The sequence below is a fragment of the Cavia porcellus genome, unplaced genomic scaffold, assembly GCF_034190915.1.
Source record: "Cavia porcellus strain 051 isolate PalLab524CR breed Dunkin Hartley unplaced genomic scaffold, mCavPor4.1 scaffold_23, whole genome shotgun sequence".
NCBI lineage: Eukaryota > Metazoa > Chordata > Mammalia > Rodentia > Caviidae > Cavia > Cavia porcellus.
The window spans coordinates 32,749,699-32,776,384 of record NW_026947506.1 but is presented as its reverse complement, the minus strand read 5'-3'; the positions used below and the strand labels follow the sequence as shown (position 1 = coordinate 32,776,384).

General features: G+C 56.0%; 1 protein-coding gene across 2 annotated transcripts in view; it reads left to right on the top strand.

Moving 5' to 3' along the window:
- Ttyh3 (tweety family member 3) overlaps positions 1 to 24,706 on the top strand; it is a 30,358-nt gene extending 5,652 nt beyond the window's left edge. Inside the window, exons 2-15 of one of the 2 annotated variants that reach the window (XM_063234082.1) lie at positions 10,347 to 10,516; positions 10,650 to 10,761; positions 10,864 to 11,084; positions 11,376 to 11,471; positions 12,687 to 12,759; positions 13,035 to 13,110; positions 14,051 to 14,106; positions 14,795 to 14,887; positions 16,591 to 16,683; positions 16,996 to 17,132; positions 18,695 to 18,868; positions 19,354 to 19,429; positions 20,133 to 20,233; positions 21,740 to 24,706. In XM_063234082.1, the coding sequence (XP_063090152.1) occupies positions 10,347 to 10,516; positions 10,650 to 10,761; positions 10,864 to 11,084; positions 11,376 to 11,471; positions 12,687 to 12,759; positions 13,035 to 13,110; positions 14,051 to 14,106; positions 14,795 to 14,887; positions 16,591 to 16,683; positions 16,996 to 17,132; positions 18,695 to 18,868; positions 19,354 to 19,429; positions 20,133 to 20,213 (1,458 nt within the window). In that variant the 3' untranslated portion in view covers positions 20,214 to 20,233; positions 21,740 to 24,706. The remainder of the gene's footprint in view (positions 1 to 10,346; positions 10,517 to 10,649; positions 10,762 to 10,863; positions 11,085 to 11,375; positions 11,472 to 12,686; positions 12,760 to 13,034; positions 13,111 to 14,050; positions 14,107 to 14,794; positions 14,888 to 16,590; positions 16,684 to 16,995; positions 17,133 to 18,694; positions 18,869 to 19,353; positions 19,430 to 20,132; positions 20,234 to 21,739) is intronic. The other variant, XM_003470052.5, reaches the window with a different exon arrangement.
- Positions 24,707 to 26,686: the final 1,980 nt, after the last annotated feature.

Sequence of the window (26,686 nt, the reverse complement as noted above, 5' to 3'; positions counted from 1 at the left end):
GCCTTCGTGTCCTGTATCCCTGGAGGGACTTGTGCACAGCAGTATGACCACATGCATACTGGAATCAAGGCTCACTGCACACTGAAGTCCTGTGTGCATAGGTCACCCACCCTCAGCCCTCAGTTGGTACGTCTTTTCCCCCAGAGGAGGCTAGCATAAGCCTGGGTCCTAAAGGAAAGAGACAGATACACCATGGTGGCCAGACCCCAGCGTTGGAAAGAAGCTGGTTCCTTTTGCCTCTGAGGAGGGTGCAAGGCGCAGTACACCCCTACATCAGTTGCTCTGTCCCCTGTGCTCTGGGTTGGGTGTCTGGCCATTGTGGAAGGGTATTCCAGTCCTCAGTGTATCCAGCTGTGACCCTCAAGAAGGGCTGGGCTGTACTCTCTTGGCCTCCTCTTCTTAGTAGGGGGCTCAGCTCTGGATCTGACCTTCAGTCTGCCTCAGTGGCAGGCAGGCCTGTCTTGTGGCTTCTGGCTGGGTAGGATCTGTGGCCAAGTCCCCCGGTAACTGGGAAGTGTGCACACCAGCTTGGTGAGAATTGGGAGCTTTCTAGTGTTTACCCTGAAAGGGGTGTCAGAGCATGGGGATCGAAACAGCAGTGTCTCCTGTGGCAGGGCAGCTGCCTCCAGCCTGCTCCTTGCTGTCTGTGCCCTCCCCGGGATGGGCTGCAGCAATTCTGGGACTCAGCCTGTGAGGGGACAGTGGGAGCTCCCCTCTGACGCCCAAGCCCAGTCTGTCCTTGGTGTCCTCCTCCTAGGTGACTCCAGGAAAGCAACATGCACAGCCGCAAATCTCTGGCCCTTGGGCCTTGGGGTGGTTACACTGGGACAGGGGCCATGCTCCCCTCCTTCCTGCGTAGCTGTAGCCGGCTGCGCTTTCTCCAGGCACGAGCTCACTGTCAAGGAATTCATGAAACCCAAGCCAGGCCCGGTGGAAAATCTGTTTTTAATTTCTGGCCAGCGTGGCTGCAGAGCACCACCGAGTGTGTTGGGGGTGGGGGCTGCGCTGTGCAGTCAGCTCGGCGCCCCACAGCCTGCTTGGGGGAGGGGCGGCCTCTCCGCAGGCCACTGGACGCGGCTTCTAACTTGTGGAGTGAAGGGAGCTTCAAGTACCTAGTCTGCACTCAGCAACCAGCCACACTTGGGGTCTGGGAACCCAGAGCAGAGGTGTGACGCTGGCCTGCGATGGACACTGCCCAGGTGCAAGGCTGGCCAGGGGAGCCGGGAGTACAGCAGGGTGGGAGCTCCCTCCTGCTGGGCAGCCCCAGAGAGGGGGCTCTGACAAGCTCACACTCGTGGTGTCCCTGGGCAGGGCTGAACCATGGTGGCCCCCTCCCCTGGTGACTTCCTCCCCCATGACTCCTACTCCTTGGACCCAAGAAACTGATGTCTTAGATGGTGCTGCAGCCGGAGCCCCTTATGCAGCCTCTCAGATACCCCAAACCTGTTCTTGTCTTCTGGCAGGCTGTGGCTGCCATGGGAAGCTCCTTGTGACAGGGAAGCACCCCACTGTCCTTTCTGTTGCTCACAGCTCCTGTCCAAGCCCCAGCCCAGTCCACCAGAGCCCCGTCTCTGCTGCCTGACTCCTCCTGGTCTCAGTGGGAACTGCTGTCTGTGAGCCCTCCCCTCCCAGGGTACTTGCCAGGAATGCCAAAGTCCACTAGCAGTGTATGTGACCCCCTCTGGGGGCCTGTTCCCGAGTACCAGCTCATCACTGCTGGGGACTTGGCAGCTCCCCAGTGACACAGGAGGAGTCAGCCTGGGACCAAGCACACAGCTCAAGGCTGGATGCTGAGCAAGGATGTGCCCAAGCCGTCTGGTAGGCCTGAATGAGGCTATCTTGTGAGGGTGCTTGCAGCCTTTGGGAGGCAGGTGTGTCTGTGGTCCTGAGTCCTGCTTCAGGAGGGCAATCTGACCCTGTGAACCCATCACGCTCCAGGGGTCAGGTGTGGTTTGTTGTGGGAGATTCTTCCTGGTATGAGAGCTTCCATGCCTGGGCGCTCCCCCTAGATCGGGCCCTAGAGTGGCATGTTTGCCCTCCTGTGCTGTTGAGGGAAGGCGTGTCTTGCTCCATGGTCTCAAAATCTACACTGGTGCTGAGCCTGGCTTGTGTGTGAAAGTGTGCACATGCACACATGCTGTGGTAGAAGGAGCTGTGGGGTTGGGAGTGCAGTGGATATGAGCCGGCTGCTGGGGGACTAGGCAGGGTGCTGGCTTACCACGCCTTCTGCCTTTGCCTGTCCCGTTCATTCTGTGGAGCCTCCCACTGCCCGGGCTTTTTGTAAGCCTTTGATGCCACGCATCAGCCCCCTTCCCATGAAGCAGAGTTGGTCAGGGTCATCTGCCTCTGCAGGGAGCCTGGCCAGGGCTTGGGGGCCTTGGAGGACCTGCTGTCAAGCAGGATTTGAGTTCCAGTCTCATCTCACCATATCCCTGGGAGATGGCTGAGCTGAATGTTGGGGAGATAGTAGGGATTTCTTGAAGGGGACAGTTCCAGACCCAGGGTAGCAAATGTTCAGGTCTGGAGGTCAGAGAGCCCTAGGCCCAGCCCCAACTCACCCACTTAATGTTGGCCTCTGTGTTTGGGTTCGTTGGATCCTCTATAGGCCTGACTGCCTCAGGACCAGCCCTGGCCTGCTTGGGATACAGTGAAACTGCAGACCCCTGCAGACCCAGCCTTTGGATGTTCTGGAGTGGGTAAGGGTTTTGGAGGGCCCTAGGGCATTGGGGAAAAGTCTGGCAGAGGACAGGGGCAGTGTCTCCAGTGACCACAGTTCATGGCTTTGGGCTGCATGATCTTGAGAAGGATGAGGTGGTCCAGGCTGAGGAGTAGGAACCCCACGTTCAGAGAGGGCGCAGCAAAGACCTCAGTGGGGTAGGTTGGCCAGCAGCCCCCTTCATGCATGGCTGAGTCCCCACAAGACCTCTCTGCAGAGCACAGTGTCATTCCTATTACCCGTGCTGTGACTGAGGGCTCAGTTCAGAGCCGAGCATCTGCCTCGCCTGACCGAGCCCTTACATCATTTCTGCCACAGACGGAAAATTCCATGTGGTCAAAGCCCAGATGCTGATCAAACGTTTCCCATTCTCATCCTGAATGAGCTTCTGGACAGCAGTGGCTGGGCTACCACCAGATGCTGTTAGCCTGGTGCCCTCATGGGCACCTGACCTCTGTGAATTGGGCCACAGAGATGGGGGAGAAATCATGCTGGCCATAGTACTCTGTCCCCAGACAAGAGGGTCAAGGCAGCTGCTCTGTGTGCCAGGCATCCAGCTGCTCCACCTCATGGACAACCAGATGGGGACAGCTCTGCTGGTGCACAGCATGAGCTGAGGCTCTGGGCGCCTGTGACATTAACCTTCAGTGACATCCTCTCTGGTCTTGGAGCTGAGGGGCTGGGACCCTGATACCAATCTGCAGCCTACCCCCTGACCTCAGGGGCTAACTGGACCTCAACTCATATCCAGCCCTGCCAGAAGGAAGCTGCCCCAACCCTAATCCTAACACTATAGGAATTTGGAGTCTGTCCTGAGCGTCTACTGTGTAGGCTCTGTACTGGTTCCTGGGGGCAGACTGAAGATGGGCTCTGAGAAAGGGTTTCCTCCCCACCCCTGGCCAGTTAGTTGATGAACTGGTGGGGCTATGCCAGCACCATCTTAGGGATGTACAGGCAGACCTCAGTGCATAGAAGGTCTTAACACGAAGGGCTTCGTGGAGCAGGACCAGATGGGAAGAGGTGTGATACCAGCTATGGTCACCTAAGGGCAGGGAAATGGGCATGTCAGGCACCTGGCCTGCCTGTCATGGCCTCCAGGGCCTGACTGCACCCTTGGATCACTCCCTCTGCCAGCCTCAGGACATGTTCCTATCCTCAAGGATCTGGTCCTAGGGTTACTTGGGTGCTGGTCCTGGATTGTCCTTGGCTGGGAGTCGTCCCACCTGGGCCTGGGCTCCTCTGCTGGCCTGTTGCCTCTGGCAGGTGCCCCAGTAGATGTCCAGGTGCTTGGGAGCCCTCCCAGGAGTGAGGGAGGGAGAGAGAGAAAGAGAGAGAGAGTGCGCATGTGCGTGTGTGTGCCTGCCTGCTCTTGTGCATGGGAGTGGTTGTGAACATTTATGGATGAGCGTGGATGCATGCTTGTACTTCGTGCATTCATGGTGCTGGGTCCTCGTCCTTCCTTGGCCACCGGGCTGCAGAGCTGGGTCTGGAAGAAGCGCTGCCCCCTGCTCCAGCATAGCTGACTTTTTCTTTTTCTTTTTTTTCTTTTTTTTTTTTGGTCTTTTTCCTTTTTATCGGTACCAGGGATCGAACTCACGACTGCCTGCTTGCAAGGCAGGCGCTTATGCCGCTGAGCTAAATCCCCAGCCCCATAGCTGACTTTTTCTAGGGGCTCCCACATAAGGTCTACTGAGAGCTTCATGCCTGATGGTTTGCTCACTCAGAGCAGCCTCCTGGAAGACAGTACTGCTGTCTCCCCGACATCAGCCCTGTTTAAAGTGCAGACTGCCAATACTCTTTCCCATGGTCCCTTTTTTTGGTTTGTTTTTGCCTAGTAGTGGGGATTGAACCCAGGATCTTCACACTAAGCTACATCCCGACTTTATTATTTTTAAATTTTATTTATTTATCAATACCAGGAATTGAACTCATGACCTTGCAGTTGTCAGGTAGGAACTGTGCTGCTGAGTCATATCCGCAGCCCTGTATTTATTAAATTTTAAAACATGGTCTCATTAAGTTCCCCAGACTGGCTTAACACTTGGAATCCTGTTTCAGCCTCCCAGAGTGCTAGGATTTTCAGAGGCATGCACCACCATGCCCGGCTTCCCTAATCTGTTCTGTTTTCATGGCCCCTCTCACTGCACAGAGCCAAAGTAGCCTCACTGCCCCAGGGCAGGGCCACTGCCTGCTGGATGCTCCCCTTCTCTACTGTGCCTGGCGCCTGGAGGCATTTCATAAACTCGGGCTGCCTTGACACCCTGGCTGCTGGACATCAGCTGTCTTTGTGGGGCAGTGCCCTCTGAGAACAGGCTTGCCTAGCTCCCTGTCAGCCTGATGCTTATCTCGCTTTTTCTTGTTTTCCATCTGGCAAATGGGAGTGTGTGTGGTCCTGGCACCACTGAGGACATGATCTAGGCCTGAGTAATCTGTTGTGTGCTCTGACTGCCTGAGCACTGGCTGGACAGGTCAGCCTGGGTGACCACAGGAGCCAATGGCTGGGCACCTGTTTTTCTTGTTTCCCATCTGGGATCAACCCCTTATCTCCTCACTCCAAAGTTTCCTTACCCCTGGGAACATGTGTTCCAGGGCTCCTGCCAGAGTTGTGTCCCTCAGTGAGCAGGGCTGGTGGAACAAGTGAGTGAGGGCCACCTCAGCCAGGGACCTGGAGGCCTATGAGCCAGAGCAGAGGCACAGCCTGCCAGAGGGGTCTGGCTGGCTCAGGGCCCATATGGGGCCTGCCAGCACAGTCCCCAGAAGCCTGGGAAGCCCAGTGTGGCCCTCTATGGATGTGAGAATGTTGGATACAGGTCCTCCGGAGTCTGGGCTCTGAGAGTGTTCCGCCGCCCTCACAGTCTGCTTTGTCCTTTGCTTTTCACCTCCCAGGAAGGAATCCCTCTGGGGCCTGTGATCACCAGCTGGTGCGATCGGCACCTCTGGTCTGTGCCCAGCTGCATGCGGGTGAGGGTAGGTCTGGGAAGTGAGAGGACATTGCTGTTCACAGGCTCTAATGTTTACCAACAACCTTCTGTGTGCCAGGCTTGGTGCTCAGTGGGGGGTGGTGGTGCTGGGGTACAAGGACTGGACTGCCTCTGGCCATTCCTTCCGGGGGTTCCTGCTGCAGCCTGGTCTGTCTCAATCCCCTGCACCATGCCTGGGGCTCCTGGGCTTTGGGGCCCCCTCTGACCAGTGGCTTTGGAGCCAGCCTCTTTTCCCCATCCAGCCTATGACTGCAGGGCAATGGGAGACTGAGCTCCAGGCATGCAGGTGCCCACCTCCAGTGCCTTGCAGTCCCCAGAATGTTCCTTGCTGGACAGCCGCAGGGCTCAGGGCAGTGGAGAGACGGGGGCTATGACCTTTAGCCACGGCCTCATGGGTTCTTGAGTCTTTGCATTCTTCCTCAAAGTGGGGTGCAGCCCAGTGTCAGCCCCCGACCTGGCACAGGAAGTGTGAGTGCTTCCAGCCACAGGGCCAGTAGGGGTGCATTTTTTTTTGTTTGTTTTGTTTCATTTCATTTTGTGTCGTTTTTTGGTATAAAAGTACATTTTATTTTTTCATATTCAAAGGTTTATTTTCTTGACAAATACAAGGTGACTTTATCATGAATGGAGAGAGAACCCTGGTGAATAAAGTCTAAAGGTTATGCACTTTTAAAAAAGTATCAGATACTACTAGGTGCATCATAAAATGCAGAAATAGAATCACAGTGTTCTGCTCAATAAACCCAGAACTCCTTTAGGAACCTCCCCCCATTATCTTTTATTTTGCTTTTTATTTGTGTTTGGGTATCTCATATAAGAGAAATTATGCTATATTTAAACTTGTGTGTCTGATGTATTTCACTTAACATTATGGTCTCAAGGTGTATCCATTTTCCTACAAATAACTCGTTTATCCCTCTTTATTTTTTTTAATAATTAAGAGACTTTATTCTAATAGCTATAATTCCAGTGCTTGTCAAAATGAAAACTGAAAACAAGTATGCAAAATGGTTGATTACTAACGGGGTACTGAAAGCAGCAAGAGGTTCCACAACACCAAATCAACCAGTTCTGAGGTTTCCCCAAGATAGTTTTAACTCCAACTTCTTCAGTGTTTATCAAAATACAAAAGAAAAAAGTACAGAGCATCTTTTTCAATGGCAAATCAGACCCTTGCTTGCTTAGGGAGGAAGGTCCTCACATATGGAGTCAGGGAGCTCCAGGACTGTGGTCTGGAGTGAACCCACTGACCCAGCCTGCATGTGCTCCTGCTGGCGAGACCCGGATGTTGCCCAGGTGTCTGAGCAGCACGGGGAGCATGCACTCTCGCTCAGACACACACTGATCAAGAAGGAGGGTGATCGGGGCTGGGGATTTAGCTCAGCGGCATAAGCACCTGCCTTGCAAGCAGGCAGTCGTGAGTTCGATCCCTGGTACCGATAAAAAGGAAAAAGGCAAAAAAAAAAAAAAAAAAAAGAGAAGGAGGGTGATCGGCCCCATGTCTCTGTCATGGCCCTCCCAGCCTGCCTGAAGGTCACTGTGGGTGTGTGAGTACAACCCCAAAGCTCTAGAATACAGGCAACCCAAAGACAGGTGGGTGACAGGCCTCTGCTCTGACCAGGCAGTGGGTGGCATTCTCTTCTCACCGTATCTTGCACTTCAAGAGAAACAGATGGTCCGATGGACTACATGTGGGCCAAGTCGCTGCACCTACACCAGGCCTAGTCTTCCTTCTGTGTGTCCCAGTGTTCTTGCTGTGTGTTTCTGTTTTTTAAAATGCCCTGAGTTCAGATTAACAACCAATCACCAAATGGATCCTGACACTGATCTACAGCCCGGTGGCTCCTGGAGGCCAGGTTCCCTCATATCCAAATCCCTCCTCAGTACTGACGGATGATTCTTTTTTCCACAATAAAAAAAAAAAAAAAAAAAAAAAACAAACCACTGAGTACTATTGCTTAGAAATACCAGAGACTGAAGTAATAGTCTGCAGTTCTCAGTAATAGAAACTAACTATTTAAATGAAAGCAAGATGTGGCTGCTGATAGCGTCCATACATACATCACACAATGCATGTGCACCGTGGCCAACCTATGGAGACAGCTTCTCACAGTGAGGCCCACAGAGTCCCACATTTGCCACATGACAGAAAAACAGGCAGAGAGGAGGAAGTGAGGGGGAGGGGAGCTCTGGTTCACTTCTGGTTCTAGAAGTGATTGGCCAAGCCGTCCAGTTCTACACAGGGCCTGTTCCTACTGGTGGCAGGAAGGTACAGGAACACACCGGTTCCTGTGGTGTAGCGTGCAGCCCTGGCTTGTCTGAATTCATCGCGTTGGGGAGGTCCTGCTTGGCAAGCAGCTGGATGGCGGCCTGCAGTTTCCCTCAGCAGTAGCCTCATGAGCTCCTCGTGAGCCTCGTTCACACCTTCTTTTTTTTTTTTTTTTTTTTTGTCTTTTTCCTTTTTACTGGTACCGGGGATCGAACTCACGACTGCCTGCTTGCAAGGCAGGCACTTATGCCGCTGAGCTAAATCCCCAGCCCCTTCACACCTTCTTTCATTGCTGTCCACCATTAAGATCAAGCCTTGGGTGTTCTAGAAGTAGCAGTGCCAGTGGCCGGACCTTGTCCTGAGCACCCAAATCCCACACGGTGAAGCTGATGTTCTTGTGTTCAGCAGTCTCCATCGTGAAACCTGTGTTGGGAATGGTGGGCGCAGTTTCACCAAGCTGTTACGAGTTGTATGTATGAATGCATACATGGATATGCATGGATTCCTGTAATACGATGTCCTTAACTCTTTTGGGAAGATGCCTAGAAAGGTACGGCTAGGTCAAATAAATTTCTAGTTTTTTTGTTTAATTTTGTTTTCATTTTTTGAGATAGGGTTTCACCATGTAGTTCAGGCTGGCCTTGAATTCACTATGTAGCCCAGGCCTCAAATTTGTGGCACTTTTCCTCCCTCAGCTTCCTACATGCTGGAATTACAGGCTTGTGCCATCATGCCCAGCCCTAGTTTTAGCTTTTGAGAAGTCTCCACATTGATCATGGTTATACTAGTTTACATTCCTACTGACAATATAGAAGTTTCCTTTTTGTTTGTTTGTTTTTGTTTTGTTTTGTTTTTGGTACCAGGGATCGAACTCACAACCTTGCACTTGCCAGGCAAGCACTTATGCCTCTTAGTTAAATCCCCAGCTAAAGCCTTTAGCTTACGTCTTCACCAGCATTTGTTATTATTATATTTCTTGATGAGAGCCATATTGGAATCTCAGTGCTGTTTTTTTTTTTTTTAACTTTTTTATCAGTACCGGCAATCGAACTCAAGACCGCCTGCTTGCAAGGCAGGTGCTTATGCCACTGAGCTAAATCTCCAGCCCCTCAGTACTGTTTTTTTTTTTTTTTTTTGTCTTTTTCATTTTTATCGGTCCCAGGGATTGAACTCATGACCGCCTGCTTGCAAGGCAGGTGCTTATGCCGCTGAGCTAAATCCCCAGCCCCTAGTGCTGTTTTAATATGCCTTTCTCCAATAGCCAGCAATGTTGAACATTTTTTCATGTATTTATTGACCATTTGTACTTGTTCTTCTGAGAAGCAGCTACTCCTGTCACCAATAGGGCTGCATTTGAACAAGGGGTTCCTGGGCCTGGTCCTTGTCCTGTTCCTTCTCTGAAGCTCCTTTACTGGGGAAAGCACGTAGCCAGGCCTGGGTAAGGAGGGGCCAGCACCTGCTCCAGCAACAGGCAGCTCTGGGGCTGGTCCCTGTCACCCTCCTTCCCCATGGCAGGCCTTCCGAACACATCGATTTGCGTCAGGTAAACTGTTTCCTCTGGGGAATGCCCTGCCTTGGGACAGGAGGGTTCTACTGTCCCCGGGTTGCCTGGCAGAGTTGTGTGTCGGGGTGCTGTGGGCAGCTGGTGTGGGTGAGGCCAGCCTCTACCTCATCCCGCCTGGTGCAGCTGCCCCTGTGAAGTGCCCAAAGCCAGTCCTGAGCACGGCTCCTTCGGGCACCCCCAGATCATTGTGGACTTAACGGTGCCTCTACAGTGCTCACCCCACGGACTTCTGTGGTCAGCTGAGTGGTACCCAGCCCCAGCAGGCCCCTATTTTCCTACCAACCCCTAGGACCCCCAGCAATGTTGGGGAGCAGGGTCAGAATGGGAGTGAGAGCAGCAATTCCATCCCTTCCCATCCCACATGAGACAGGGAGGGGAGTTACAGGCCTGGGAGGGGCGCTATTCCTGTAGCTGTCTTATGATGGGGGCAGGCGGCGTGCCCCTCCCCCATCCTGCTATCTGCCTTCCCCTGTGACTGCCAGGACTTCAGGAGGCCTTGTGCCCATGTCTTAATTCCTTTTAAGTACGAGGAAACACACTCGGAGAGATCAAGGAACCTCTTCGGCCAGCACCCCTGAGTCCCTTTTTGTTACTACGTTTTCCTAACTACACCTCACCCACAGCCTCTTCTTAGGGTCTAGTCTGGCAGCTGCGCTAGACCCTGGGAACCAGCACCCGAGAGACTCCCAGCATCAGTCACCTAGGTGTTGGGTGTCTCTCTCTGTTACCCGCAAGCCGGGACAGGGCCACCTCCCAGGACTGGGAAGGATGGAGTAGGTACTGGCCACATTCTCCAGCGGCCTCCCCCACCCCCAGGCGCTGCTGCTGTTGGGGGCCGCCGCCCTGGCCTGCCTCGCCCTGGACCTCCTCTTCCTGCTTTTTTATTCCTTCTGGCTGTGCTGCCGTCGGCGCAAGACCGATGAGCACCTGGATGCTGACTGCTGCTGCACAGCCTGGTGTGTCATCATCGCCACACTGGTTTGCAGGTGAGGCGGAGGCCAATGCAGGGTGGGGGATGTGGAGGGCAGGGCGATGGGAGGGGCCATGGGGTGGGTGGGGCCAAGGATGGTGGGGTTCCCCCACTCCCCACCCCCATCCTCACAGCCTGGTCCTCCCCAGCGCGGGCATCGCAGTGGGGTTCTATGGCAATGGGGAGACCAGCGACGGCGTCCACCGGGCCACCTACTCGCTCCGTCATGCCAACCGCACCGTGGCCGGGGTGCAGGACCGCGTGAGTGGCCGTGAGATAGGGGTGGGCTGTGCTGGCACATAGGGTTGCGTGTGGGCAGTGGCGTGCAAATAGGGCCTCAGCTCCATTGTGTCCTGGCGGCAGGTGTGGGACACAGGAATGACCCTGAACCGCACAGCAGAGCCCAGCCTACAAAGCCTGGAGCGGCAGCTGGCTGGGAAACCAGAGCCCCTGCGGGCTGTCCAGCGACTGCAGGGCCTTCTGGAGACCCTGCTGGGCTACACCGAGGCCATCCCTTTCTGGAGTAACCCGGGCGTGTCCCTGGAGATGCTGGCTGAGCAGGTGGACCTCTATGACTGGTACAGGTGCGGTCCAGTGCTTCTTCCCAGAGCACCTGAGGTAGTCCTGGCCTTCTTGGGCCCAGCCCTGATCTCAGCCTCTAGCACCCGAGGCCTCATAGGTAGAGGCAGGGTAGCTGGAGGTAGTGGCAGGAACCTGCCAGACAGACATTTTTTCCAGGAACCAATGCCTGTTCCCAAGTCTGCAGCTGCCTGTGGCTGCCTCTTCTGGGAGCCAAGCTCTTGACTGCCCCTCCTGCCCCTCTCTCTGGACCCCATCCCTATTTGTGCCTGGCCCACACCCACATGTGCCCACAGGTGGCTGGGCTATTTGGGCCTGCTGCTGCTTGACGTCATCATCTGCCTCCTGGTGCTGGTGGGCCTCATCCGCAGCTCCAAGGGCATCTTGGTCGGGTGAGTCTGGAGGAGGGGACTTCTTGTAGGACTTGTGGGAGGAACAGGTTGAGCACCTGAGATACTGTCTCCCCATCATGGGGTCTGTGTGGGACTCAGAGGCCTCCCATGGTCTGCCCGAGGTGGGTTTCTGATGGCAGAGCCTGCTCCAAGATGCCCAGTCTGGGTTGCCTCAGGAAAGTCAGGAGAGCTGGAGCCGCTTGCCTAGGTCCCCAAGTGCTGGGGAAACCAGGAGATCAGGCCGGAGCTCCTATAACCTCTGCCCGTGGACATGGAGGAGGTTTGGTTGGCTTCATTATTTACCAGGCTGGTGGCCTTAGGCAGGTGTTGTATCAGCTACCAGTCACTCCCCTTGGCCCAGAAATAGAAAGAGTGACAGCTTGCCTTTAGGGTGGCTCTGAGGTGATGTTAGTGTCCCTCCCTGAGTAATTGCATAGCCACATCCCAGCTCCTGTATGCACCTTGTGCAGGAAGGGTCCAGAGAACTCTCCAGCTCCTGCCCAGTGGCACTCCTAGGCCTAAGAGGGACAAATAAGTAAAATGAAGTTCACAGGTAATGAGAACTAGGGAAACGCAAAGCCTGGTCAGGTAGCAGGGCTGCGTGTACCTGGCATCCAGAGTTCAGGAGCGTGGGGGGGGGGGTGGAGTGGAGGCCCAGGCTTGGACAGCACACAGGCCTGCAGGTTGGGAGTGAACACAGTGTGGGAGCCAGGAGAGGTCAGTGCGGGAGGCCCAGCCCTGCAGGCAAGAGCCCACCCGCCCACGGTGCTCAGAGGGCTGCCCTTGGGGATGAAGCTTGGCAGGGCCTGGTCTGGCCGAGGCTAGCAGGACCTTCATACTGCTCTGTGAGGCAGACACTGGGACTGGGGGGGTAGCCCGTGATGGAAGATTTGCCAGCCTGCACAAGGCCTTGGGTTCCATTTCCAGCACTACAAAGAAAAAAAAAAAGAGAGAGAAGGAAAGCAGACTCATCTGCTAAAGAAAAGGCTCTGGTGACAGGCTTAGCGACAGGAAAGGCAAAGCCCAGGAAACCTCCTGTTCTTTAGTCAAGGTGGAAGGGGAACCTGTCCAGGCCCTGGGCCTTGAGAGGGCCTGGTCTCAGCCAGAGGTCATGTCCTCAGGTGTACCTGGGTTTTGCCCTCCATCCATAGCCCAGTGAGTGGCATGACCTAGTGCCCAGCCTGGGAGATGCTGACTGATTTTCTTTGTCCCAAGGGTCTGCTTGCTGGGAGTGTTGGCCCTGGTCATCAGCTGGGGTGCCCTGGGTTTGGAGCTAGCTGTATCTGTGGTGAGTGGTGGAAGACCAGCAGTCCCCATCTGCTGAGCCTGGGTGGGAGGTGAAGGAAGCCAGTCTGTCCTCTCCCACCTTGTGCCAGGTCACTGGGTCCTTATCTGTACCCCCTTATCTGTACACAGCATATCTGTACTCCCAACCCCCAGAGATTCATACTCCACCTTCTTGAGCCAAAAGTGAACCCTGGGGTTGGTTCTACCCACTGAGGGCCCAGGGTACCATCTCAGGGGAGGCCCAGCTAACTCCCTTTCTTGCCTGTGCCCACTCAGGGTTCCAGCGACTTCTGTGTGGACCCTGACACCTACGTGACCAAGATGGTGGAAGAGCACTCGGTGCTAAATGGGGGTGAGTCCGTGGCCCTGTCAGAGTTGGTCCCCTGGCTGGACTGAACTGGGAGAGCCAGGTGAACAGGGCTGGTGTGTGCGGGGAAGTGTCCCTGCCTTCATAGCACTCGGTCTTGGAGTAGCTGATGCTAGGCCGGGAAGCTAGGGAGCCAACAGGACTACCTTGGCCACCTTCCCCGAGCTGGGAGCCCAGTGCTGCTTGAGAGTGGGCGGTCTGGGAATGGAAGGCCTCTAACAGGTGGCACTGAGTTGAGCCAGATGAGGCTGTATCTTGTGCAAAGGCCAGAGGCACAAATACTAGACAGCCCTGGACTTCCTGGGAGAGGAGAGGGTAGAGAGAGGCTAGCAGGGCCAGGCCACAGGTAGGAGACTGGGCTTTATTCTGGAAGGGCGGAAGAGAGATGTGAGTCATGACGGAGTAGCCTCTTAAAAGCTTCTTCGGGCTCTTGGGGTCTAAGGACCTGGGGCATGGCTTTTGGACTCCTGAAGACAGGAGTGGCTTGAATAAGTAGGATGGGGCATGGACAGGGGTGCACTTTGGGGGTGAGGCTGGTGGGACTTCCTGATGAGCTGCACAGTTCTACGTCTGGTCTGACAGGCTCTGAGTTCCTGGATGCTCAGATTGGGAGCACAGATCCCAGGGCTGAGTGCAGGTGCTGTCACTACACCAGCCCCAGTCCACATAGGTGGGGGCCCTGAAGGATCTCTCTGGAGGCCACAGCTCACACACGTGTGTGTATACAATCACATATATACATGTGTGCACATGCATACATGTGTGTGCACACATTTGCACCACACACAGATGTGCACACAGACATAGCACCCAAGTATACACATGTGGACACATGCAGGCACACACTTGAAAACATGTGCACACAGACACCTTACACAGACTCGCAGGGTCTGCTGCCTCAGCCCACCTTGCCCTCTCTCCGCAGACATTCTGCAGTACTACCTGGCCTGCTCGCCCTATGCTGCCAACCCCTTCCAGCAGGTGAGAGCCAGCCCTGCCCTGAGAGGCCGGGCCAGGACAGGGGTGGGGAGAGCCCAGGGCACAGTATCTGTGGAGAGGCTGAGCAGACCCTGTTCTGGCCTTTGTAGCCCACACATCCACGGCCCACAGGCTCCACAGAGGCAGAGCAGAGCAGCCAGGTGAATGCTGGGTTGGCTTCACTTGCTGGCCTGGAACTGCCACACTGTCCCCCTGGCACAAACCTTTTCTTGTGAGCTGCTTAATGCCACCACTGCCCTGGACTCCTTTCACTCCGTGGGCTGTCCAGGGCAACCCCTAGGGGGCAGGGGGCAGACTGTCCATTGGGCAAGTGTGGGAGAAACCTTGGGGACACCTTTACAGAATACTGTCCATTTGGGTATCCTGGCGGTGAGATTTGGGGGTGAGCACCACTGCTCAAACCCTTTCCCTGCTGCCAGTCACTGTACAGGATGGCACGTCTCTCAGTCCTGAGCGCTGTCGGCCTCAGGACTTTGTTCTCTAGAGTGGGCACAGGGTTCCCATCACCGTGTTGGGCTGTTTGGCCCCTGGGTGTGTAGGCAGCTGGAGAGCAGGGTGAGTCCGGGAGCCTGAGGGCAGAGCTGGTCACCGGGGACTTTGCAGGCTGCCTGGGGTGGGTGGGGAGGATGGGCTGTCCAGCTACTGGAACTTACGTCTCTCTGTGGAGCAGAAGCTGTCAGGCAGCCACAAGGCACTGGTGGAGATGCAGGACATTGTGGCCGAGCTTCTGAGGAACGTCCCCCGGGAGCATCCTGCCACCAAGGTGAGGGGCTACAGAGCCCAAGGGGGGTTCTGGGGGAGTCTGGGAGTCCTGTTTCCTACACCTGTTCAAATGGTCTTTTTTCCTCTTCTCCTTCCATTTTTCTTCTCCCTTGGAGATTTTTTGATAGAATTAAAAAAATAATTATGTTCTTTATTTTTTCAAAGTAATAGAAACTCTTTCTGTTAAAAGAAATGAGGACTAGGGACATAGCTCAGTGGTAGAGCACCTGCCCACCATGTGTAAGGCCACACCCCAGCACTATAAAAGGATGCTGGGCTGACATTTGTACCTCACATTCCCAGAGGTTAGGCTGCAAGCCCAGGGTCAAGGTGTGGCTGGGCCAATCCTGCTGGAGGCTGCCTTCCTTGGCTTATAGATCCTGTCTTCTCCCCAAGTCCTCATGGGGTCATTCCTCTCTGTGTGTCTTTATGACACCGGGCATAGTGGACCAGGGCCTAATCCCCGGTGACCTCACTGTCTAATGCCCTTTCTCTAAGCACAGCGATCTGAGGTTCTGGGTGGGACCTCAGCACAGGAGTTTTAGGGGACACAATGCAGCCCATAACAGTAGGTTCTCTTTTCTCAGGATCCCAGCGGGTCCCTAGAGAAAGTGTTACAGCTGCAGTCCCGGCACTCAGGTTGAAGCAGAATGAGCACAAATTCAAGCCCAGCCTGGGCAACTTAGTGACTTAGCAAGACCTCATCTCAAAATAAACAAAGCCATGGGGATGTAGCTCAGTGCAAAGGCCCTGGGTTCAATCCCCAGTACCACAAAAAGAAAAAAAGAAGGGAAGAAAATATGTGACAGGAAGCAGTGCAGGGTCAAGTTGGTGATCTGGAGGAGCCACAGTCCACCTGCAGGTGTTTCTGCATGGCCCCCGTGCAAATGTCAGCCCAGCATCCTTTTATAGTGCTGGGGTGTGGCCTTACACATGGTGGGCAGGTGCTCTACCACTGAGCTATGTCCCTAGTCCTCATTTCTTTTAACAGAAAGAGTTTCTATTACTGTTACTGTTACTGCATGGCCCCGTTTCTATTACTTACATGTCCCCCGTGTGTGGGACAGGGCTGGAGGTGTCTGTGCATGTGTGCACATAGAACACATGGGATGCTGTCATGGGTGTGTAACAGAGTCAGGCTGTCTCTGTGCAGTTTTTTGTACAGTTTTGTCACTTAAGGTAGTGTGAGGACTTTCCTTTGTCTTCCACTGTTCCTTAACTAGGACTTTACCTTTTAGCACTGGAGGCTGAACCCAGAGCCTTTGCACTGAGCTGGATCCACAGTCATTTTGGTTTTCAAGACAGCTTCTTGCTAAGTTGCCCACACTAGGCTTGAACATGCAATCTTTCTGCCTCAGCATCCCAAGTAGCTGGGATCACAGACGAGTGTCACGAGGCTTGGCTACTTGAAATTGGATTTTTCAAAGCATAACCTGTCCTCTTCGGTGGCATGCAGTAGCTGTCTGTTCCCTAATGATAAGGGAGATCTGTGTTCACATAGTAATGACATTGGACAAGTACCCATATGTCGCCTGTGCCTGCAAGTCCAGGGCAGACTCCAAGATCACACGTGCTAAAAGCTGGGGTCCTCAGGGCCTGTGCCAAGGTGGAGTGGTCAAAGGTGGTTTCTGGGGCAGGTTGGGAGGCTCTCAGCCTGGGTCTCCGCATAGTGCAGTGTTGACCTTGAGTTTCACTTGCTCCCAGGACCCCCTGCTCCGTGTCCAGGAGGTGCTGAACGGCACGGAAGTGAATCTGCAGCACCTCACCGCCCTGGTAGACTGCCGCAGCCTGCACCTGGTGAGGGCCACAGCGGGCAGAGGGTGCCGAGGAGGTCAGGAGTCAGGGAGGCCTTGTGGGGTGGAGGGGAACTGTGGGGCAGGGAAGAGGTCAGGGGAGCTGGGAGCTAAGGGTAGAGGGGAGCTGTGGAGAGGGCAGGAGTGGCCCTTGAGAACAGCAGACTCAGTAGGTGATGGGGGCCTCAGCCCAGCCTGGCATCAGGGCATCCAGGCTGCTATAGCTGAAGCTTGCCTGGCCCGTCCATCTCACACTTTCTGCCCTTGACTCTGTGTCCCTGTTCCCTCTCCCTGTGTCTCATCTCTGCTGGCTCAGGACTACGTGCAGGCACTGACGGGCTTCTGCTATGACGGCATCGAGGGCCTCATCTACCTGGCGCTGTTCTCCTTCGTCACGGCCCTCATGTTCAGTTCCATCGTCTGCAGCGTCCCACACACCTGGCAGCAGAAGAGGTGAGCCTGAGCAGGTCCTGAAATGTGGCCCCGCTGTCTTTGGGACGGGGTCCTGGAGACTCCAGCTCATGGCCCCAGAGGTGCAGGTCTCTGCTCCAGCTGAGTGCTCCCATTCCACAGAGGAGCTCAGCCAAGGAGGGGCACCAGAGTCTCCTGTGCCCTTGGCTTGGCCCTGTTCCCCTATGCTGAGGAGCGTGCTCACAGGTCACCATTCCTAAAGGCCAGGTCCTCGGGTGCAGGGGTACATAATGGTGGGTGGGTCCCGGCTATGTGACCTCCTGAAGGGGCAGTTCAGGTGGCTGTGGCCTCTGCTGGGCAACCAGGATCGGCCAGATGGAGCTCCCATGGAGCCACTCTGTCTGTATCTTTGAGGTGGGGTTCCTGGCAGCCCCTGCCTCAGGTTCCTCATTTAATCCTGGGTTGAGTGGGGTGGAGGGCGTCGAGCTCCTTCCCTTACAGAAGCCCCGTGGTCCATCTCCCAGACCTGCTGCCTCTCCTCCCATTTGGGCTGCGGCTGCTTCTTGATGCCCAGCTTGGATGGCAGGTAGCTCAGATCTGATTTATTCCCTTTGCCTGGATTTCTGTTGTTTTCTCTTGTGATGATGACGATGTTGCTGGTGGTGATAGACATTGGTGGCTGTGGTGAGGGTGAAGGTGGTGATGATAGTGGTGGTGACAGTGATGGTCAGTGGTGGTGATGATGGTGTTCATCATGGTGATGGTGAAGGGGTGACAATGACAGTGATGCTGCGGCAGTGATAATTATGGTGGTGTGGTAGTGCTGGTGGTGATGGAGGCTGTGGTAATAAAGATAGCAGCTCTGGTGGAATGGCTAAGAGCACAGCACTTGAACCGGATGGCTGTTTTCAGATCCTAAGTCCATCTTTGGAGTTATCATGGACAAGTTTTGGGACTCTTAACTATCCTGTGCCTCAGTGTCCCTTGCAGTGAAAAAGGAGTTGTAGAAAGACACGCTTTGAGAGTCAGGTGGTGCCAGATGAGCCACAGTGGTTGTGGGCCGTGCCCTGGGCTTAGCTGGTGGTCACCGCTCAGCAGCAGCTGCCTCTGTCTCTCTCTGGAACTGCTCACCATCCAGCAGCACAATGCTGCGTCCCATCTTGGGTGGACAGGCCACACAGGAGCTCCATAACAGCAGAGGTCTGGCCCAAGCACCCTGGCTCACCCTACAACCACTGTAGAATTCAGGGCAGAAAGCTGGATGGCATCGAGGCAGGGAATGCCAGCTCAGGCCACCCAGTGGTGCAGATTGGCCCTGTGGCCAAAAGACAGTACCCAGCCTTCTGTGCTCCCCAGGAGGGGACTGCACCCTTCTTTTAATAAGCAGACAGCCGTTGTTGACCTGTGCAGGCTACAGACAGTCTGGCTTGCAGGTGACTATGTGGTTTCTTAGTACCCAACCTCAGAGGAGGCTGAGGTAGAGGCTCGCACCTGGGTGACCAGGTGCAGTCCATCATGTGCACATGGCCCAGCAGAACTGGAGCCTTTGGGCCTTATGCCGGTTCCCTTGTGCAGTCCTGAGTGTCACATGACCCTTCCTGCAGGAGCCCTGATGAGGATGGAGAAGAGGAGGCTGCCCCAGGGCCGCGGCAGGCACATGACAGCCTTTACCGTGTGCACATGCCCAGTTTGTACAGTTGCGGCAGCAGCTATGGCAGCGAGACCAGCATCCCAGCTGCGGCACACACAGTCAGCAACGCCCCAGTCACCGAGTACATGTGAGTCACAAACAGCAGGATGGGGTCAGCATCGAGAGACAGGCAGAGCCACGGTTTGCTGGTTCTGGGAGCCATGGGCAGAGATCGGCAGCTGCACCAATCCAGCCTGGGGCTCCCTAGACAGAGGGGAGTGTGGTGGTACAGGATGGGCCCACAGGAGGGAAAGGGGGCTACATCACAGACAGCCCCCAGACTTCAGGGAGCAGCCCGGATTGAGAACCTCCTACCCCTGGGTGAACCTGGTGGAGGGGCAGTGAGGGGCCACATGGTCAGGTGGAGAGCCTGGCTACATGGTGGGAGGTGAGCTCTGGCTAGGAATAGGTGACCAGTGGGGGACAGGTAGGTGGCAGGTAAGAACACCCTGTGGAGGTCAGCATTGAAGATGGGTGCCAGGCAGAGGGCTAGGCACAGGGTCTGCCTGGATCAGAGGTGAGCCCTCTCAACAGACCTGGGGCCACTGTGCTTATAGCCTCTTTCCTCCTCAGGAGCCAGAATGCCAATTTCCAGAATCCCCGCTGTGAGAACACTCCTCTCATTGGACGTGAATCCCCACCACCCTCAGTAAGTCTCGGGAGGAGGACAGGGGTGGGAGGGACCCTTGGCCTCCAGGGGCTGCGCTGTCCACCACTTTCATGACGTGGTGTGACTCTCGTGGGCAGCATGGGCTCTGGGGTGGCTGTGAACCTCTAGTGCTGTGAGGGTGCTTCCTAGCCAGGGCCTCTCTAGTATGACAGTCTGTAGGTGCCCTGAGGTCAGTGGGCAGTCGTGGCCAGTCTTGGGTAGAAGGGTGTGACTTCCACTTTTCACTGTGGCGCCTGGCACACTCTCCCCTCCTCCCAGGACCAGCCTTTCCTCCTTTCTTTCCTTCCTCCTCTTCTTCCGAAGCCTCCACCTGTGTCTCAGTCTTTGGTTCTTCCAGCCTGGGCCTGGTGTCCCCTCTGGCCTCGGGGGTGAGATACGGACAAGCATGGACAGGATGGGCTTGCCATCAGAGAGGAGCTGGTGCCAAGCTATAGGCCGGCTGCCTGGAGGGGCTGGGCCACAGGGACAGGCCACGAGGCGGAGGCTGCCTTACTTGAGAACTCCCACCACTGTCCTGCCGTCCCATAGCAGAGTTGGGCCTGGGCTGCCAGGCCAATCCCGAGCTGTTGACCCCTAGGCCCAACTGGCTCCATAGCCCACTTGGGGCTGGCCACGCCCTGGCGTTGAGGACACCCCTCTCTCTCTCTCTCTCCTGCACCCCTCCCACCCTGGGCCCTCCTAGCGCTATCTGGCTGCCCTGGACTCTGGCAGCCATGCAGGTTGGCAGTTTAAGCCCTTGGACAGTGCCCGAACGCTGTGGTAGCTGTGCCCTCAGAGTGACAGGTACTGACCCGGCCGGTCCCCACCCCGCACGGCACTCGCCTGCGCCTCCATGCCTCCTCCTGCCCTCCACCAGTGCTGACCTCGGGCCCTGTCCGGTGCCATTCGGGGTGCACAGCCCAGCCATAGGGGCCTCTGACTGGCCCTCGGTCCGCCTGTCTCACAGCAGGGGCAGCCAGCCTGATCCCACTTCCCCATCCTCTAAAGACCCTGCCACCAGCACAAGGGGCTTGTCACCTCTCAGTGAGGGAACCATGCACCCAGGCACTTGCCTATGTGCCTGGCCCCCATTTCGGCCCTGCATGTCACCTGGCAAAAGTGTGGCCTCACTGTCCCATGTGGCAGTACAGGCACATGCAGGGGCTCCTCTAGGGTCTGGCTGTCCCCCTGCCATACCTGCTGCATGTCCATGGAATGACATGGCTCCTAGTGCTGCTGCTCCTCCTGCCCACTCCATGGCCACCTCACGGCTGTTCACAACCTTCTAGCCATTCTGGGACGGCCTTGAGGAACCCCAGAAACACTGTCCCTCTGGATCTGGGGGCTATGGGGACCAGCGTGGGATCCCTGGGTTTGCAGGAGCCTAAGCTGAGACCAGCAGGATCAGCCTGCCAGGCCTCTGTGCCACTGACAACCTCTGGCACAGCCTTGGCCTTTGCCCTCGTCATGGGCATGTGAGCCATTTGCACACTGCCTGACCTTCACACCTGCTTTGTCTGTGTGCTCCCCATGAGCACTCAGACACCCCACTTTCTTGCACACAAATGCACTGCTCAAAGCCTTCATACTTACGGTTGAGGGTGGCAAAAAGGTACAGGCCACCTGCAGGGCCAGTTGGGGTGGGGTCACCCCACCTGTCACTTGCTCCTGAATATGAGACCTAGAATGACCCTGCAGGTAGTCCCCTACCTGACCCAAGCAGGTGGGAGTGTCACTGCAGTGAGGGATGATGGGGCAGGAGGCTATGGCAGGGCAGGAGGCCAGAGTGACCTCACTCCTATGAGCAGTTTGGTTGTGACTTGTGGCATGGCCTGGCCTCCAGAGGACCCAGCCCGGTTTTAGATAGAGCTTTAGGTAAAGGCCTGGGCCTTAGCCCACTGGCGCGCAGCCTGCACGTGGCTTCCAGGTTCTGAGCATGTGGGGTGTAGTTAAGGCTCTCAGGGTTGTTAGGCTCTGACGGATCCCCAAATGCCAGCAAAGGGGAGCAGAAGAAACTGAATATGCTCATCTGATTGAGAAGGGGTTCAGTCCCCTGCTCTAGGGTGCAGAGTTGAAGCCCATTTCTGCCCTCTAGGGGCCACTGCCTCCCTCCGCTGCACTCAGAGCCTGGACCGTGGCCTCTTCCCCAGTCCCCTCCCTGTGGGGCTCTGTCAGCTGCGTCCTGCACTGTCTTACTCTGCCTGTTAAAGGCTGGCTTTGGCTCACTCCACCAAGGACCACACTGAAGAGGCCCCTGGCCAGCCTGGCCCTGCCTGGTACCTGCTGACCCACCTTCCCTCTCTCCTGCAGTATTCCTCCAGCATGAGAGCCAAATACCTCGCCACGAGCCAGCCTCGCCCTGACTCCAGCGGCAGTGGGCACTAGACCGCGCACCGACCAGCCACCTTCCCCATGTGCCAATCACCTCCCCCACCCCCAGGCCAGCACTGCTGCTTCCACCCCGCGGCTGCCTGCTGGACCCTCCAAGCGCCAGCCTGGTCCCTCTGCGGTCCCTTGCCCCTCCACTCCCCATGCAGGGGCATGTAGATTCCCACCCCAGCCCGGTCATACATCTGGACAGACACTGCTGCCATCCTGGCCTTGCCTGGCCATCTGCTCTCCACGTCTCACTGTCCCCTCAGACTCACCAAGCCCCACGCTGTGCCAGGAGCTCCTGTCCCGATACACTCCCTCTGCAGATGGTGCACCTGACTGCCGCCCTCTTCAGCTGGGTCTCTCCCGCCCTCCTTCCCTTCCAGTGCTGAGCTCTTCCTGCTCCCACCCCCAGGCTTCTGTGGATCACTTCTTAGTTTACAGGCAGAGCAGCAGCCCCTCTGCCTGGGTCGCTGGCCACAGAGGGACAGATGGTCTCCATACAGGAACCCTCCACGCACCTGTCTCTCTACAGCATCTGGCACCAGCCCTGTCATCCAGGCAGCTGCCCTGACCACAGCCTCACCTCCTGCCATCGCCTAGAGCCTCTCGCCAAGGAGGGCTTATGTTCTGCCTCCTGCCCAGCATTGCTTTGTCCCCCAGCGCTCACCCTCCCCAAGGCACCCAGCCCACCATGGACAGCAGGTGCTACACAGAGCCTGCATCACTCACTGGCCTCCCAGTGCTGGCCACCTTCTTGGTGCCAAACCCCCCTTTCCCCCAACCCCAAAGACTTGGCAGCTTCATCCGGTTTGTTTTTTGCACTAACCACGTTTGTCATCTCTAGGGCAGGCTGGGGCGGCAGCTGAGCAGAACCGCTGCCCCAGTCCTCCCTCGGTTCCATTTCCACCCAGGGCAGAGGCAGTGTCCCTGGAGCCCAGCCTCAGGGGCTGGACTGAGCCAGCTGTGAATGTGCACCCAGCCTCTGCTGCCCTTCTTGGGACTAACCACTAACCTCACTCCCAGCCTCCATGGTGCCCCTGGCCAACCCAGAGCCAGCAAGTGTGACCCAAGTCCAGCCTGGAGCCAAGGCTGGGTGGCCAGCTGGATCCAGGGCTGGAGTAGCAGTTTCTTCATGGGGTGCTGCTGGGGACAGGCTGCAGATGGACGCGCAGCCCAGAGGGCCTGGAGACCCCGACCTTCCCCAGGCAGGTGCCACCTAGGAGGACCACATCCCCAGGGTCTTGGGCTCAGGTTGCCATGACTTCGGTCTCCCTCCCTGTGAAGTGGGAACAAGGCTTCCCGATGGTGCTTTTGGCTTTGGTGTACGATGTTTGCTGTGCTTCCTGCCACTGGGGGGTATAGAACAAGCCCCCAAATTAGGACCTTGAGGTTCTGCCTCTTTTGGCCTCAGCTCTGGCCCAGCCAGTCGACATGGTGTGGTCTGTTTCAGGCTCTGGCCCCATGCCAAGGCCAGGGTGGCCAGAGGCCATTGGCCGGTGTGGCAGGGCCAAACAGACCTGCGGCTCTCCCTCCTCGAGCAGCAGACAGCTGCCTGCCCAGAATCACCCTCCCCTCCTGGGGTGACCGTCAGCCTGCCCGTCCTCCAAACCCCTTCTTTATGCTGGTGTTGGGACCAAAAGGGGATGGGCAGGGCGGTGGCAAACCCTGGGCCTCCAGCCTCTGTGTTTGAGCCCCTCAGTGTGATCAAACCTCAGCAGAAGGGACTGTCCTGCTCCAGGTGGGGGCCATGGAGGCCGGCCACAGCCAGCCTGCTCGGCCTGCTGCTGGCGTGTTCCCGGCCTTGGGGCTGGAGGGCAGTGCCTGCCGTGTGCTCCGGGACCTGCTCAGAAGCACAAGCGCTGCCAGTGGCCAAGAGCCACCCACAAGGTGAATGTACATAGCATGAGAGGTGGGCGCTGCCCGGATGTGGCCGTGAACCTGTTATCTCGGGAGTCCTGCCATTGTGTGCGTGCGTGCGTGCGTGTGTGCGTGTGTGTATGTTTGCGCACGCACATGTGCGTGCTCTGTCTGTGATTCTTCATCCACCGAGGCTGAAGAAAGGAAAGGGGAAATCAAGAGGGGTTTACACCCCAATCTCAGCAGCTCATGCCCTTGGTTTTCTTTCTGTTCTGAGTTTGGTGCCCCTTCCTGACCACCCTATCCAACCACATCACCACACCTCCTAAGATGTCAGGCCAGGCTGCCACTCCCACCCTGCCCTCCTGGGCTCTGGAACATGGGCGAGGCTTGACTCTGGAGAGTAGGCGGCCATGGGGGCTTGGCCACTGCCTGACCCCAGGGCCCTGCCAGGCCCTCGGGAGGGTCCTCCTGGGGCAAGGGACATAGTGATGGGGTTCCCCTGCTGGCATCCAGCACCAGCCCTCCAAAGCGAGGTGAGGTTGGGTAGTGGGAGGGCCTGGCTGGGAGCACCCCAACCCTTCTTCCTGACACCCACCCCATCTCACTATGCAATTCCAGATCCCTACCATTGCCCCCCTACCCAGGTTCTAGCTCTGCCCAGCCCGGAGGGGGGTCAGTTGGTAGCCCCTGGGCCCTAGTGATCAGGGCCTTTTGTGTGAGAATCTATGTTTAGCCACAATGCTTGCGCTCCTCCCCTATTTGTTACATATATGATTTTGTTAAGCACCCCCACCCCTCGCATCTTGCCCCGAGTGCATTAACACCCGAGCTGCACCGGGCCCGCACCCCTCAGCCTCTGTAGGTCTATGGCTGTGTCCTGTCGCTGTGTTTTTTGTTTTCTAAAACTGGGTTTTGGGTTTGATCTTTATTTCTTTGGGGACTTTATTTTTCTTGGCAAATACTAAAAATCTTGTCAATGTAATTTCTGTGGTTTCTATTCAGCTTGGGTTTCATGTTTTAAAATAAACATTTTAAAGAACAGGTGACTTCTGGGTTTGTCAGGAAGGTCTCTCGCTCTAGGCCACTTGTAGGGTGAGGCAGGGGACTCAGCTGGGTGGGGACAGACCAACAGGACTGAGGAGTCAGGGAGAAGACCTGATGAGCCCCAGGAAGGCACCAGGCCTGGGTGAGGGCTGTGGCCTCAGTGAAGATGGTGGGTCCCTGGGTAGATGGGGCCTTGCAGGCCTGCAGCTGGCCCCAGGGGTTGCAGTGGGCATGGCGGTGTGGTCATAGATCTGGAGAGCCTGGCTTTCCAGTCTTACCCCCTGGTGTAGGATGGGGAGGGACTGCTGGGAGGCTGTGAGAGGCCCCTAGCAAAGGTGACTGCCCTGACACAGCACAGGCTTGGTGGAAGAGCTGAGGACCAGGATGGAGCCCGGGGAAGTCCACTAGTCTCTTCATCCTTCCAGAAGCAGCACCTGCACTGCAATGAGTCCTCCACCGCTGTGGGGAGAATGGCTAAGAAAAGCAGGTTCCAGCGCATGAGGCAGCTGCTCCCCAGGCCATGCAGTAGACAGTCCTGCAGGTGGCAGCACCTACTGCCCAGGGAGACATCAGATCCATGAAGGTAGGGCCTTTGGCCATCAGTGTTTGGAGCCTTGGAAGACACCTGGGCCCTGGCTCCCAGCTTGGGCTCATGTGGACACCAAGAGATCACCAACAGCCTTCACCAGAACTTTTAAGATTTACTGTGCAGCTGGGTGTGACGGTGCACACCTGTAATCCCAGGACTCAGAGGCTGAGGCAGGAGGATCACAGATTAAACTCCAGCCAAGGCAACTTAGTGATTTAGTGAGACTCTGTCTCAAAATTTTAAAAAAAGTTAAAAATAACAAAAAAGAAACTTGGTATGTGGCTCAGGGCAGAGGTACTGAGTTCAGTCCCCTGGATCAGAGGAAAAACAAAACATCCTGGTACCTAGTAAGAGGTGGTCTGCTCACCCCAAAGGTGTTAGGCTTGGCACTGTTCTGGGTGCCCTGTGTAGCAGTGGAGCACAGCTCTGCCCCACTGATACTCCAGTGGGAGCAGAAAATAGTCAGAAGGTGACAGAACCGGTGTGAAAGCATAAGTGCTGCAGGACAAAGAGCCCTGGCTCTTTGGGGCAGGCAGGGCAGGCGAGCTTTTGACAGTCAGGGAAGCCTCCCTGTACCTGCAGGGGTCCCAAAGAGACTGGAGGTCAGGGCTCCCGTGAAGCCCCACTGCTGCTGCTACAGCTCACTACGAACTCAGCTGGTTTAAAGCAGCTGTATTACCATACAGTTCTGGAGGTCAGAAGCTCCTCTGAGCTCTGACTCAAGGTGTTCATAGGGCTGTGTTGCCTTTCCTGGGGCCTCCAGGAGAAAAAGCCTAGGGAGGTGGCCTCCTGCCCTTTCCAGCTTCCAGAGGTGCCCACATTCCTTGGCCCTGAGCCTTTGCCTCCGTCCTCAAAGTCAGCAGCATATACCCTGGATGTGTCATTCTGACAATGCCCATCCTCTCTTGCCTTCCTCTTTTGGTGCAGGCTCCTTGTGGTTCCATCCAGCCTACCTGATTAATCTACAGTAATCTCAACATTCCTTTTGGCATATAAGGTCACATAATCACAAGTTTCTAGAATAGGATATGAATATGTTTGGGGGCTATTCTCTCCACCATGGAAACATGCCTTAGGGTTATGTGAGCAAACGGTTCCAGGCAGGTAGGGCAGCCAGGACAAAGGCCCTGAAGGCAGAGCCTGCTGAGGTGCTTTGACTCAAATAGAAATGGCTGAATAGGAGAGTGAGAGGGAGAGTGGCTGGAGTTGGAGGATTACAAAGAGCTTGTGGGTCTTGTGAGGACTTTGACATTTATCTTGAGGGAGCTATGGCAGGTCTGAGCAGAGTGATGTCCATTTTAACAAGATCATCCTGGCTGCTGAGGGGGAAGGGGACAAAGCAGAAGCCGCTGACCAGTTAGGAGGCTCCTGCCATGGTGCAGGTCAGA